This window comes from Aulonocara stuartgranti (genome assembly GCF_965226115.1).
Source record: "Aulonocara stuartgranti genome assembly, chromosome: 22".
Taxonomy (NCBI): Eukaryota; Metazoa; Chordata; class Actinopteri; order Cichliformes; family Cichlidae; genus Aulonocara; species Aulonocara stuartgranti.
In genome coordinates this window covers 9,138,743-9,153,889 of record NC_138957.1, presented here as the reverse complement: position 1 = coordinate 9,153,889, position 15,147 = coordinate 9,138,743, and the positions used below count along the sequence as shown (strand labels likewise).

Sequence of the window (15,147 nt, the reverse complement as noted above, 5' to 3'; positions counted from 1 at the left end):
AGGACATTTGGCATGCAGTATAACAAACAGCCCGCTCTACCTCCTGGGCTTCTGAGCTAGCTAAGTCTGTTGAAGAAAAACCATGGACACGTTTGGAAATACTTGTACACACCTTCTGCTTAATGCTGCCCCCTGGTGGTGAAGGTTTTGGCTCAATTCTACAGAAGCTAATCACAAAAATATCTTTGAACATTTGCGTTCATTTAACGTATTTCTATTTTATCAGCTAAAGCCAAAAACTACTCAAGAGGTAAATTCAGAAATAAACACATTAAAGGTTCCTTGCAGACCATTAATAGTATCCATAGCAGTAAAGGATACATCTGATTGGCATAAAGGCGTAAAATACATTACTTGCACAATCTGAACCTGGAAGGGTCACTAGCAACCAACCATCATGATGCACGATGAGTGAACTGCTTTTTAAGTAATAGAGAGTGTTTCTATTGGTGATTACTTCAACAGAAAATAGAGAACTTCAACTGACATGTAGATGAAGGGAACAGAGGTGATGAGGAGGTGTTTAGAGGAGGAAACAGCAAAGGAAAAGTTTTAAGTTTTGAATGAAAAAGTGGAAACTGGCTTATATCAACTAGACAGAGAGATCAATCTGGAAAAGATGTGCAGCAGGTTAGAGTGATTAAGGGTACAGCTGGAAATGAGCTAAAAAGTGAAGAGAGTGTCTTGAGATGATGTAAGGACTAATTTGAGGAGCTGACGAATGTAGAAAATGAAAGAGAAGGGAGGATGGATGGAGAACAGTTAATTAAATCAGGGAGTGCAGGGGAAGTGAGAGTAGCTATGGAGTTGATTGGTCTAAATTGCATACCTGTAATACAGAGAGGATCAACCATCCAAAGCAATGAACAGTGCACAAGAGAGGTAAAGAAGAGCGCAGAGCGGGTGAAGATGTTTGAAACATCTGCTGTGATTCATGGTTTAGACACAGTAGCACTAACAAAAAAGCAACAGGCTGAGTTGGAGGTGACAGAGCTCAAGATGTTAACATTTTCACTGGGAGTGACCGGGATTAGAAATGAGTCATCAGAGGTCAGATTGAGCAGTTTGTAACAATTTCAGAGATGCAAGGCTTAGATGATTTTGACATATGCAGAAGCGGTACCATTGCAAGTCATACTGGACAAAGGATGCTGAAAGGTGAGCTGCCTGTCAGGAGAAAAAGAAGAAGACCACAGAGAAGATTCAGTGAAAGACGTTGTGAAAGGGGACTGTGAGAGTAACCCTCTTCTGTGACAGAAGAGGATGCTAGAAATAGGATGAGATGGAGAAAGGTGATCCACTGTGGCGATTGCTAAAGGAAGGAGCAGAAGAAGAAGAACAGATTTTTTCTTGGTTTGTTTATTGTTTACAATTTGATACCTTGTGTTTTAGTTTATCCCAGACTTCCCATTAGTGTAAAGTTGCTATGTGTTTGTGTAACGTCTAACCTTTTTACTTACTTCCTGTTCTATTTGGGTATTTTGTCACCTTGTATTGTATTATTTGTGCTTACCTTGTATCGTTATCTTTATTGGTTTGACCTGAGTCTATCGTCCTGTATCTACTCCACTTGATGAGCTCGTGTGTGAGCATTTAAATCCTGCCTTTTTAAAAAAAATTTCATCATCTAAAATAAAAACCTTGCTTATTGTTATTCAGTCTATCTTGAAGTCTCAATTTGGCTTATGATCCTTCAGCTGGTGACACTCCACTGTTCCCTAACAATGAAAATACATTAGACTGCCAAATGTATTCACTCACCCATCAAAATCAGGTGTTCCAATTGCACAGGTGTATAAAATCAAACAACAGCTGAGCATCAGGTCCAGTCGTGAAATTTCCCTGCTGCTAAATATTCCACAGTCAACTAAATGGAAGCGACTGGGAACAACAGCAACTCAGTCCACGTAAAATCACAGAGTGGGGTCAGTAGATGAGGTGCAAAGTGTACAGAGGTCACCATCTAATCAAGATGGCGGCGCGCACAGACGCAGCGGCTCACTGCTCCTCACGTTCGGTGTTTTGTTTTTTACTTTCTCTACGTGTATCTGTGTGGATGTGTGTGCTTTTTATCATTATACATCGAGTAGAGTCCACCTACAGTCGTCAGGACCTTTTGAGTTTGGGATTACGCTGTGCAAGGAGCATTACATCGGACTACCACCACTTTCACAGCATTCCGGAGGACATAATAAGAGCTCCAGGGTCTCCGTGGTTGGTTCTTCCCAGCGGCAAGACAAAGAGGAAACGTAAACAAAGGAGGCAAAAGCGTGGCTGCAGGGCGGGTCCACTAGCTCGGCTAAAGAAACAGCCATTTAAGCCACCGCTTCCGAGTATTTTCCTCTCCAACGTCAGGTCCATAACCAACAAAATCGACGAACTGAGATTACAAATTGCAGTCAATAAGTGTGTACGGGACAGCAGCATAATATTACTCACAGAGACGTGGCTGCAGCCATCAATTCCGGACTCGGCTATTGAGCTAGCAGGCCGCACGGTTCACCGTCACGACAGGAACGGCCACTCCGGTAAGATCAAAGGAGGGGGTTTATGCATCTACACCAATGACAGCTGGTGCAAAAACACAAAGACTGTAGACAGCCACTGTTCCCCGGATTTGGAATACTTGACTGTGAAGTGCAGACCCGTCTACATACCTCGCGAGTTTACTGTTGTCATGGTAACGGCCGTGTATGTACCACCCGATGCTAATGCTAACTCTGCCATGGAGGAGCTGCACAAGACAATAAGCAACCAGCAGAACTCCCATCCAAACGCAGTGCACATTATAGCTGGGGACTTCAACCATGCTGATTTAAGGTCAGTATTCCCCAGATTTGAACAGCATATTAAATGTGCAACGAGGGGGAAAAACACATTGGATAAAGCCTACAGCAACATCCAAAAAGGCTACAGAGCAACCCCTCTACCACATCTAGGTTTGTCAGACCACATGTCCATGCTGTTGATCCCTGCATACACTCCCATTAGGAGAAGAGCCCCCCCAGTCACAAAAACTGTGAAAACCTGGCCAGAAGGTGCATCACATCAGCTGCAGGACTGTTTTGAAAACACGGACTGGAGCGTGTTCGAACATCAGGACCTTGAAGAGCACACAACATCAGTGCTCTCATATATTAACTTCTGTGTCAACAGTGTCACTGTGGACAAACGTCTCCGGGTGTATTCCAACCAGAAACCCTGGATGACTAAAGAGGTCCAGGTCCTGCTGAAGCAACGTGACGCCGCTTTTAGATCCGGTGATGGTATGCAGTACAGTGCAGCCAGATCTCAGTTGAAAAGAGGCATCAGAGAGGCCAAGGCAGCGTACAAGAGAAGGATCGAAGACCACTTCACCACCAACAACTCACGACAGGTATGGCAGGGAGTTCAGCACTTAACCAACTACAAACCTGGCAATACCACGTTGACTGAGGGTAACGCGCAGCTTGCAGAGGAGCTGAACCACTTCTTCGCACGCTTTGAGGTGAAGGGACCAGAGGCAGCAGCAGCAAAAACATCGGACAGCAGCAGCCCAAGCCTCATAGTGCAGGAATATGAGGTGAGGCGCACACTGAGGGCAGTGAACCCCAGGAAGGCCACCGGACCAGATGGGGTAACCGCAAAGGTCCTAAAAGAGTGTGCAGACCAGCTGGCAGGGGTCTTCACTAAGATCTTCAACACTTCACTGTCCCAGTCCTGCCTAAAGTCAGCCACAATTGTCCCACTGCCAAAACGTACTAACATTAGCAGCCTCAACGACTACCGACCAGTTGCTCTAACACCTGTTATAATGAAGTGCTTTGAGAAACTGGTCCGACGTCACATCATGTCCTGCCTGCCACCCACACTCGACCCGCTCCAGTTTGCATACAGAGCTAACAGATCAACTGAAGATGCCATTGCTACAACGCTCCACACCACCATCTCTCACCTGGAAGTGCAGGGCCGTTACGCCAGGCTGCTCTTTGTTGACTTTAGCTCTGCTTTCAATACGATACTCCCGGACAGACTAATAGATAAACTGCTGGAAATTGGACTTCCTTCCACCACCTGCCGCTGGATCAGAGACTTCCTCTCAGACCGTGTACAGAGAGTTAGAGTGGGGCCTCATCTTTCCTCAGCCCTCAGCCTCAACACCGGCTCTCCACAAGGCTGTGTACTGAGTCCCCTACTGTACACTCTGTACACACATGACTGTGTTAGTTCCCACCCAGACAACACAGTCATCAAGTTTGCAGATGATACCACTGTGGTGGGGCTCATCTCAGGGGGAGATGAGACTGCATACAGAGCTGAAGTTCAGAGGCTGTCAGATTGGTGTGCAGACAACAACCTGGACCTCAATACCACCAAAACAAAAGAACTGGTAGTTGACTTCAGAAGGAGGAAGTCCGAGCTGCAGCCTGTCAGCATCAACGGGGAGTGCGTGGAAAGGGTCTCCAGTTTCAAGTTTCTGGGTGTGCACATAGACACAGACCTCCAATGGAGCTCTAACACCTCTGCGGTCTTAAAGAAGGCCCAACAGCGTCTCCACTTTCTGAGAATCCTCAGAAAAATGGACCTGAAGAAGGAGCTGCTGACCGTCTTCTACCGCTGCTCCATTGAAAGTGTGCTGACATATTGCATCGGTGTGTGGTTCTCCAGCTGCACCACAGCACACAGAAAGGCACTCCAGAGGGTCATCAACATGGCCCAAAAAATCATTGGACATCCTCTTCCCTCCCTGAAGGACCTGTACAGCACTCGCTGTCTCAAGAGGGCACGCAGCATCCTACGGGACTGCACACACCCAGGACACCGGGTGTTTAAGCTGCTGCCGTCTGGCAGGAGGTTCAGGCTGCTGAGGTCCCGAACAAATAGACTCAAGGACAGCTTTTACAACAGGGCAATAGCCCTGATCAATGTAAATAGCTGACCTGACTGGATACCTCCCTGGACTTTTTAGGGGGAGGTAACTATGTTTAAAACGATAACAATAATATTTATATTTATAACAAGGTGCAATAATAATTAATGTGCAATAATAACAGTGTGCAATACACATACACTTATTCCTCTTTTTTATACTAAGTTAATATACTGTGTTGTGTTGTTTGTTACGTTGTGATGTGTCATATCGTGTCGTGTTGTGTTATATGTAGTGCCGACGTAGGACAGTTTTTCCAATTTCATTGTACTACTGTACTATGTATGACTGTGCAATGACAATAAAGAGTTATCTTATCTTATCTTATCTTAAGATTCTGCAGAGTCAGTAGCTACAGACCTCCAAGCTCCAAGTGCCTATCAGATCAAGAACAGTGTGTAGAGAGCTTCATGGAATGACTTTCCACGGTGAAGCAGCTGCATTCAAGCCTTACATCAGCAAGTTGAATGAAAGTGTCAAATTCAGTGTTGTAAAGCATGCCACCACTGGATTCTAGAGCTGTGGAGACATGTTCTCTGGAATAACAAATCAGGTCTCCATCTGGGAATCCAATGAGTCTGTATTTGGCAGCTGCCAGGAAATCAGTCCTTGTTTGACTGTACTGTGCCAAGTTTGACTGCACACCAGCGCACAAAGAAAGGTTAGACAAGACATACATCAGCAAGACTGGTGGGAAGAACTTGACTAACTGCACTGAGCCGTGACCTCAACCTGACAGAACACCTTTGGGGAGAATTAGAGTGGAGGCTGTAAGCCAGTACTTCTTCTCCAACATCAGTGTCTGACCTCACAAATGTGCTTCTGGAAGAACGGTCAAACATTCCCATAAACCTAAACCTTGTGGAAAGCCTTCATAGAAAAGTTGCAGCTGACATCATATTATACCCTGTGGATCAAGAATGGAATGTCATTCAAGTTCATATGGGTGTCAAGGCAGATGAGCATAGTGTAGTTCGCAATCACGGCTCAAGAGTTGGGAGGTCGCCTTGTAATCGGAAGGTTGCTGGTTCGAGCCCCAGCTTGGACAGTCTCGGTCGTTGTGTCCTTGGGCAAGACACTTCACCCGTTGCCTACTGGTGGTGGTCAGAGGGCCTGGTGGCGCCAGTGTGCGGCAGCCTCGCCTCTGTCAGTGCGCCCCAGGGTGGCTGTGGCTACAATGTAGCTGCCATCACCAGTGTGTGAATGGGTGGATGACTGGTTGTGTAAAGCGCTTTGGGGTCCTTAGGGACTAGAAAAGCGCTATACAAATACAGGCCATTTACCATTTTAGTTCTGACCTAAATTTGCTCAGATAATTAAGAAATAAAACATTATTTAAATAACATTTCTTAAATACATGAAATTTATAGTTTCCAGGGGTTTTATCGTTAACTCGGTTTCCCTGCGTCTTTTCCCTTGTTATAGTTGTGTGTCTTATTTTGAAAGAAATAGCGACCAGACAGCATTAAGGGGCAGGGAGGAGGTTGTTGCTCTCAATGTTGTTGGCACATTTCAGGAGGACGCTGCTAATAAAGTTACACAATTACACAGTGAATTCACGTTTATTATTATATATATTTACAAAATACCACAGTTTTTGTCTCGGTCGTATCATTTTATTTTGTTGTATTTATCTGCGACACCTTAAAGGCCGGTCCATGAAAATATTCTCTGGCATTAAACCGGTTGGTGGCACACAAAAAGGTTGGGGACTGCTGCTTTAAAATATCTTTAAAAAACACTGGTAATGTTTTTAATTTAAACAAAATAACTTTTTCTTGGTACCATGAAGTTATCATGAGCTCATCATTAGTATCCTGAAGATTTATAGGACCTAGGCATGCTAGCATCATGGAAAGACAGAATTGTTTAACTAAATATCTTTTAAATAACTTCTTAATGTTAACTTACAAAGTGGATTATCCATGATACTATTGCTCAGGATGTATCGCTAAAAACACAGGTTCCAAATAATTCATAAATATATGAAAATATATATAAATATAATTAAAGAAGTCCAGTCGCCTTCTTTCTAATTTCTACCATCACCTCGGTAACTGGTACCTATACAAACGCCCTTTTATCAAATGTTTGCATGACTGTTATTCATGATAATTTTTAATCTACTGCTCAATGGGAGTAAACATGATGCAAAGCAATTAAAGTATATTACACAGTTGTGTTTTATCACTGAAAAGAAAATATGTTAGACGAGGTGTTTGTCATTGTGCGGCACGGAGGTGAGATTGTACTTGCATAAAATTTCATCAGCAGCGCAGTAGCAGTTCCCATCTGCTCAGCACAATGACAAAACTCTCGCCAAGTCTGAGGCTGTACCGCCAGAGGGGAAAGCCAATCAAATTAATCACTTACTCTTCAACCCCGCTGGGAATCACTGTGTGCATGAATAGAGAAAACTGTATTTATAATGGGCCATGACCCACTGATAAGTACCATGGGTGGAGTGTATGATTAAATTAATGAGAGCTGGTCACATGTTGCTTGCGGGGGGCAAGAAGCCTAAAATACATCTTGATGCGACACCAAAAAAAAGAACTATTCTATTATGAAGAACTTTAGAAAACCGAATTATCACGAGTTTCTATTGAGAGTCAAGGTGCTTGAGGAGTTTTACTTCAGGCTTTAACTGTGTCAAGAAGAGATGGAGGGCACTGGCCATCAGTGCCCCATTTTTCATCTGTACTGAATTGCTGGAAATCTATTTCCCTTTCTTCTCCTTTTTAAACACTACCTTAGCAACAAAAGCTGCATTCTCCAGATTTACTAACAAGTCAATTTGCATGACATTTCTGCACCAGAGGCACTTTTTTGTCATTGTTGTTTGTGTGTGTGCGCCTGTGGCACTCTGAAAGAGAGGGAAAGCTTGTTGTCTGGGAAAAAAAATGAGCTTCAGAGTGTGTGACAAACACTTTACCCGGAGCCTTTACACAGCCCCGGGGCTTTCTCACCGGCACTCAAGCATGTTGCTGCTGTCAGAGGGAATACTCGCCTCGCGAAGCCTCCGTTGTTCAGGTTATAAGTCAATAGTGGGAAATTGTATGCAAATGTGACCTTCAGTTAAGTTGCCCATCTCCCTGCAATTTAGGGCAGTTTGTTCATTTTTTATCTAAGTAACTCAATAATTGCTTGACTTGGACTGAAGGGAGAGTCATAAAACAACATGCTGCGGAATGTTAAACAATAGATAGACAAAGATTAAGAAAGAGAGTGATTAGTGAATCTGTGACGTTGCTTACAGCATGAGAAAGTCCCAGATCTTTTCTATGTGCCCTAAGTCAGCGGTCCCCAACCCCCGGACCTCGGACCGGTACCGGGCCGCGAAAGTTGAGGCTCGGGTGTGAAATGTATGTTTTTCAGGGTTTTTATCGGTTTTCAGTGTTATTTTGTTATCGTTTTTATCTTTAACTCACTAACGTGTGTTATGAATAAATCTTCTTTTTTTTCGGTACCGGTACTAGTTTTATTTTGTTGTATTTATCCGCGACACCTTAAAGGCCGGTCCGTGAAAATATTGTCGGGCATAAACTGGTCCGTGGCGCAAAAAAGGTTGGGGACCGCTGCCCTAAGTCATTGTTGGTGATGACCTCAGCCGTAGCCCCACACCCTAACCACAACACTGTGTTTTTGAAAAAAGTAAGAAGAAGAACTTTTTGGTGGGAAAAAAGTAAACAAATGTTGATATCTGCCATCACTTTTTGTCTCCTGTTTGACAAAGTGTCAGAGAATTTTTTTAAAAGAACAACAAATACATTATGGCTGGTTTGAAGTTAGTTTTAGGATGATGAGGGTTAACATACACAAGGTGAAATGAAAATCTGCCTGAAAATTTGGGTTGGGTTTTGTTTAGTCATACAATAATGTTACTGTTATAGTGTTTTTTGTAATAGTAACAAGCCTGGCTCTATGTCATGATTCTCTCTGTATATATGACCTTTGGCTGTTTGTGGTTAACAGCATATAAAAAAAGAGAAATCATTTTTTATTTTAAAAGGTGTTAGACGCGTAACTTGGAGGGTGACTGTAATGTCAAGCGGCTTCTCTGGAGAGGGTCCTGCATTGTCTTTTTTGTACCGATTGATCTCATGATTTTGAAGAATTTTTGTACTGCTTCTTGTGAATCAAGAAACACGGGGTATCACTGGGTCAGGAACACAGGAGATGGTGTTACTGGTCATTACAAACTCTGGGTGGCTGCATAACATCTTCATATATTAATGGCTGACTTTTCTCCTTCCCCTTTTGCTTCTAGTCCTGTTTTTTTTGTGTAGGATTATTAAGTACTCTGCTGTGAGTTAGGTATAGCTCTGCTTCTTTTCAATAGACTGAGAAAAGAGGTGATATTTATCATTAGCTTAAGGCCCAAATGCCCAACAAAACACAACAAAAACATAAGCTTTACTTAACAAAGTAATGCGATAAAACCAAGTCCAATAGTAAAGCATAACAAAAGGTAACTCAAGGCAGGAAAACAATTGATGAGGTGAGGACAAAGAGGAAGACAAGAGACGAGACCACAGCGAATTATCTGCCTCCATCTCACCCTATCTGTGTCACACAAAACCTCTCCATATCCTCCTTCACTGCTTCTATGAATCTTCTCGATGAGCCATTCCTTTGATTTGGCAAAGATTATATTCTGGATGCTCTTCCTCACACAGGCCTCTCCTTTTATCCAGGGTTGGGACCAGCACTAGGGGTACGTTAGAGCTTATTTAATTATTTTGAGTGAGAGATTATAAGGTTAACATTTCAGAGTGGGTTTCCTTTCCTATTCAAAAACTGACAATACTAATATACATTTTGTTCTCTCGTATCAACGTATACCACAGACAAATGTTTGAAGCTGCTGTCACTGCCAGTATAAACTATTGAAAAGGGAACAAACTCTGCAGTAAGCAACTTGTGTAAATCAAGCTTCTAAAGGGAGGCTTGATTGTAGAATTACAACATTGATTCTAAAACATAAATATAAAATTAAAATAACACAGCATATCTTGCTTCTAAACCATTATATACCTTTCCACATGTCAAAGTTGCCACTTCCACTGTCACTTGTGCACCGATAGTTGCAGGCTTTTGAACTGAGAGGTCATAACAAAACAGAATTGCCCCTTTTAGCTGTGATTGAAAGGATGTGGCATTTAGATATCACATTTTGATTTGGCTAGTCCATTTTAAAAATCTTTGCCTCAGACAAAGCAGCAGTCTTTCTTGATCATGTTCACATAGGGGTTCTTCTTTGCATGATAGAGCCAAAAGTACATTTGTTATCATCACAGCAATGATTTTGATCATTCTTGGTTATTTCACCATACATGTAAAACCTGTCATTTTCTTGTTGTATTCTGTATTCATGTTAAAAATAAAACACATGCTGCGTTACTGAGCAAATTGTGACTTAGGCTAATTGCTGATCAGACTTAATTTGAATAGTTTTTTTAAGATGATATATATTTTCTATGTTTCTATGATGTAGTGATGAAGAATCACAAGGATTTAATAAAAAAATATTTTGGTGGTGGTGCCACGGACAAATCTTCCAACTTTTGGAATCCAACATGGTTGCAACAGGTGTTAGCTGTACTTTGTTACCTATGTACACCAAAAAACTGTGAGGGTGCAACACACAGACACAGATCAGCTTATTAATGCTATGTAATGCATTAATAACGAACTAGAATTTTACTCACACAAACTGAAACTTCAGGGTGGTCTAAGCCACATAGTAAGCCATAATAGTAGTGATGGGTCAGTCGCGAACGAAATGGCTCTTAGAGCCGGGTCTTTGACGTGAACGACGGGAGCCGGCTCCTTATCGCGAGCCGTGGGGTTTTTATTTTTCTTTCTCTCACCCTCTCTCTCTCTCTCGCAATTTTTTTTCGCTTCACTCAGCATGCGAGCCTTGTGCTTTACGCTGGGCAGAGGGGGAGGGGCGGTAGTTTCACTCAGTAGCACAAGAACAGAGCGGGAGGGGGAGAGAGAGACAGAGAGTCAGGGACAACAATGTCACATTAGAAAGGTCTAGTAATCATCCACAACTATTTTCAGTTGCAGATGATAAAGGATTCGGAAAGTTTATTCATGCAGGCCCATATGACAGAGAATATGCATCTTCTTTTATATTTAATTGTGTTGTGGTTTGCAGTGTTTTGTGTTGTTTTCACTTTAAATTTGTAAAAGGAAAAAGCTGAAAATTTAAATAGTTAAAAGTTGAAATGTGAATAGTTGATTTTTGTATTATATGATTTATTTATTACATTTTATGTGGAGTGAATAAATAAAAGTATATTTACGGTGGCCCCTACAGACAACGCACATACAAACTTCAAAACACGTACAAACTCCGAAGCACATAAAAACTCAAAACACGTACAAAAGACAACAGAAGTGCTCCAGGATGCTAGGGGCAGTGTTGAGCTTTTGTTACCTAGTGGCTACACAAGCCAGCAAGTACCAACGACCGGATATGGTGTGTGGTAGTAAAAGGTAAAAGAACTTTTTTTCATTTTATTTGACTATATATGAATGCTTGTGTATAAATACACAAACAATACACATATGCTTTCATGCTCTCAATTGTGTAATTTAAGTGATCTAGGTAGCTCTGTTTTGGAAGTTCAGTTCATGCTAGAAATGTGTTTTGGAGTTTGTATGTGCTTTTTGGAGTTTGTGCGTGTTTTGTCTCTAGGGTCCACCGCATATATTTATATATAAACATATATAAATAAAACCACTTTTTTTTTACATTAGTAATTCCTTTTGTGCATAATTTTATTTATTATTTATTTATTTATTTATTGTTAATAATAAATTAATTAAAGCAACAAAACAACCTGAAGAGCCGGTTCGGAGGCGAAAGAGCCGGCTCTTTTTAGTGAGCCGAACCGAAAGAGCCGGATCTCTAAAAAGAGCCGGAAGTCCCATCACTACATAATAGTAGTCAGATAGTCCTGATTACCATTACGTTGATAGGCAGATAGGCCCGTGAGATTTCTGCTGGGTCCAGCTCTTTCCCCTAACTCCAGTATCCACCTGGATGAGTTATAACAAAACTATTCATTGTACTCAGCCTGGTACAGAAAGCATTTTTGTGTTCCAGGCTGTAAATATGAAGTTTTATCATGATCCCCCAACAAGCAAAATTTAATTATATGCAACATTCTCTGACTGGAAGAAATTTGTTTAACATTTAAACCTATTTTCTGCACATTCCAGCACATAAACTTTAAACACAGCAGAAAATAGATAAAATCAAAGACTAGCGGTCCTGTTGCTCTATTTTCACCTGTAAAGCAGGAGTTGGGTAGGTGGAGGTTTACCCTGGTGCAGGTGTGCCGCAGCGGTCAGTGGAAGATTTCTCTGTGAGTTTCCCATTACGTGGTAGCGCACTCGGTGCTTGCTTGGAAGTTTAGGGGGGGTTTTTTTGCTGTAAAAAGAAGTTTTCTTCCCACGCACAGCGGACACTAATGTGTTTGTCACTTTTTATGGAATCAAACTCAAAGTAAGGTCAGTACTTCCACGCTTTAAACGCTGCACACTCATACTCTCCCCCGCACTCCATATTATCCATTGTTGATCTGCAGACGGCTGTTGTCACAAATGTCGCACTCGCTTACGTCACTGTCATGAGACATTCTCGCATTAACGCAGTAACGCAGCGTGCTTACGGGAAAGTAACGGTAATCTAATTACCATTTTTGCAATAGTAATCCCTTACTTTAGTTGTTACTTGAAAAAAGTAATGGGATTACAGTAACGCGCCCATCTCTGCATAAATGCCACCTGTCTTTGTAGCAAATTGTTAAATGAGCATATTAAAGTTGTCTTGAGCAATCTAGTTCGGACCATTTTCAGAGAATTTCTTTAAGTTTCCTAACTAAAGGGATGAACCAGTTTGTGTGTACACTATCAAACCATACACACCTACAACTTAGCAAAGAACCACTTTTAAATAGTGTGTTTAGGTGCTTTAGAAGCCTGCAAAAAAATAATTTGCTCCAATTTCTTTTGCTGAATCTATGAAAAATGCCAAAGCTAACATAGTTTGGCAGACAGAAAATAGTATTTTTGCATCAATAAGGTGATTTCATATCCATTTAACTATTTTCCCCAGTGTGTACTATGAGTTACTATGAGCTTCAGCATTGGTGCCACTAAGAATATTTGAGTAATTCTGCCCAATACTGTTCTACTTCAAAAACAAAAATAAACAAAAAAATTACAGAAATGTGGCATTTATTCCATAATCTTTGAGCTTTGGCTCTACATTATTTGACAGCTGAAAGTATGTGAGCAGGCAGACAAATTGTCAGTCTGAGACGATTTGTCACACGGAGCGTGGCAGGTCTCCATTCACTTTCAGACACTGTGGCTTAATGTTTGCACCAGTGACAGGACTGTCAGAGCTATTTGTCACAGCTCCGTTTAGTGATCAGACTGGTTGCACCCTCTCTGGCCTCCTCTTCTCCAGTCCACAATAAATGTCAACAGCTAAACCAGTGGAACACAATCAAATTATCTGCTTTCTTTACGGGTGTTTGTATCTTTTTACCCAACTTCACTGACATCTGACAGCAGAGGTTCACTGTCATATAGCGTTTGGCACCGGACTCATCAAATCAGAATTTAATGGTTGCCCAGCAGGGTGAGAGAAATCATTGCTCTGAATATGTCACAGTTCGTATAAAGATTATAAAAGGAGGTTCACACTTTACAGTCAATGCTTTCTAACAGCTGGATTTACAGCAGTAATACATGTAGGACGCAACAGGTTTCCTGAAGCACTTTTTATTGCATGAGCTTAGTTAATGTCTGTGAAACTGTTCATTTAAGTCAATGTGTGCATCAAAAATGTGTGCTAATATAGAGTGTTACTGTCTGTGTTATATAAATGGAGCCTATCCTGGCTGTCATGAGGTGAGGAATAGGGTACACCCTGGACATTACAAAACAGGCAAACATCCACGCTCACCTACAGCCAATTTCAATTTCCACAATTAACCTAACGTGAAAATGGGAAGAAGGCGTGTGTGTGTGGGGGGGGGGGGCACAAACCCCAACAAACCAACTCCAGCTGGCCAGTGGATCACTGTCTAGCACAACACCTGCAGCTAAGGGGGCAAAACAATCGCATGAGTGCTGCTGTTTGACTGAGGAAGAATAAAGTAGTCGTGGTAAGCCAATCACATGACCACTTAAAGACAAAGCAACAAGGTGACATATACCAGCTTTTAAATTGTGTTGATAGGCCACGTAAAACCAGAGTCATGATAAACATTTTTCCTCAATAGTTTCGTCACATTTACTGTCTAAGGACAACGCTAGTAAGCACTCTCTGCTTATGACCAAAAAAACAAAAAAAAACGGGACGTTTTAGGAGTGACGGCAAGATAAGAGAGAGAGAGAGAGAGAAGACAGCAGAAAAACAGAGAGAGCGAGTTTTGAGATGGGAGAGATTTGTGACGTTTAGCGTGTTTCGAGTGTGTAGTTAATGTGTTGTCTTGTGTAGTTAGTGTGTAGTGTTGTGGATGGACCGAGTTCGATAGCGTTCTCTTGTCGCCCGATGCACCGATTGGCGCAGGAGGCTCTAAGTCTGATTCTCTTCTGGTTCCAGCCTCAAGTGGTCATCAGTAGAATAGGCCTAATTTTTCAGCCTATAGACTCTTTTGGTTTTCATGAGAGCAAGCATTATGTAAAGCTGCTCGCGTTATTGCAGATGCTAAGGTATTTGAGGTTGTTTCTGAGCACAAGGCTAACATTCAATCCTGAGGTTTTTGCAGATGCTTATGGAAATACCCAGCTCTTTGACCGCAACATGTTCTACTATAGTTTCATGAAATGTTTGTGAAGTGTTCCTATTTGCCTTGATTGCTGCATTAAACAGTTGCTAAATATGTCTTGATCATCAGTTCTAGACAAAGCCGATTTGACTTAATGAATAATTGTCTAAACAAACTGTCCAAAAATGGAAGAAAAGCAATAACTGCTGCTACTCTATATGGGTGTTTGCATCCTGCAAAGATCAAAAATTACATATACTGCATGTGCAGTCACTTAAATATATTATAGAAATATGCATAAATATTTTTTAAATATAGCAATGTAAATGTAATTTATTTTTTCCCATCATTTCTTTTAAAGTCAGTAGTTATTTGTTGCCCTCTAGTTTTTCCAGCTCCCTCTGTAAGTCAGACTTTCAGGTAATTAGATCAAATTGC

The 15,147-nt window shown here is 41.6% G+C and overlaps 1 protein-coding gene across 1 annotated transcript in view; it reads left to right on the top strand.

Annotated features, from left to right (window-relative positions):
- LOC309698204 (uncharacterized protein) overlaps positions 1-9,624 on the top strand; it is a gene marked incomplete at its 3' end in the record, with an annotated part of 30,399 nt that extends 20,775 nt beyond the window's left edge. Inside the window, exons 3-5 of the mRNA XM_082520504.1 lie at positions 2,442-2,820; positions 3,157-3,376; positions 9,607-9,624. Of these exons, the coding sequence (XP_082376630.1) occupies positions 2,442-2,820; positions 3,157-3,376; positions 9,607-9,624 (617 nt within the window). The remainder of the gene's footprint in view (positions 1-2,441; positions 2,821-3,156; positions 3,377-9,606) is intronic.
- Between the last annotated feature and the right edge of the window lie 5,523 nt (positions 9,625-15,147).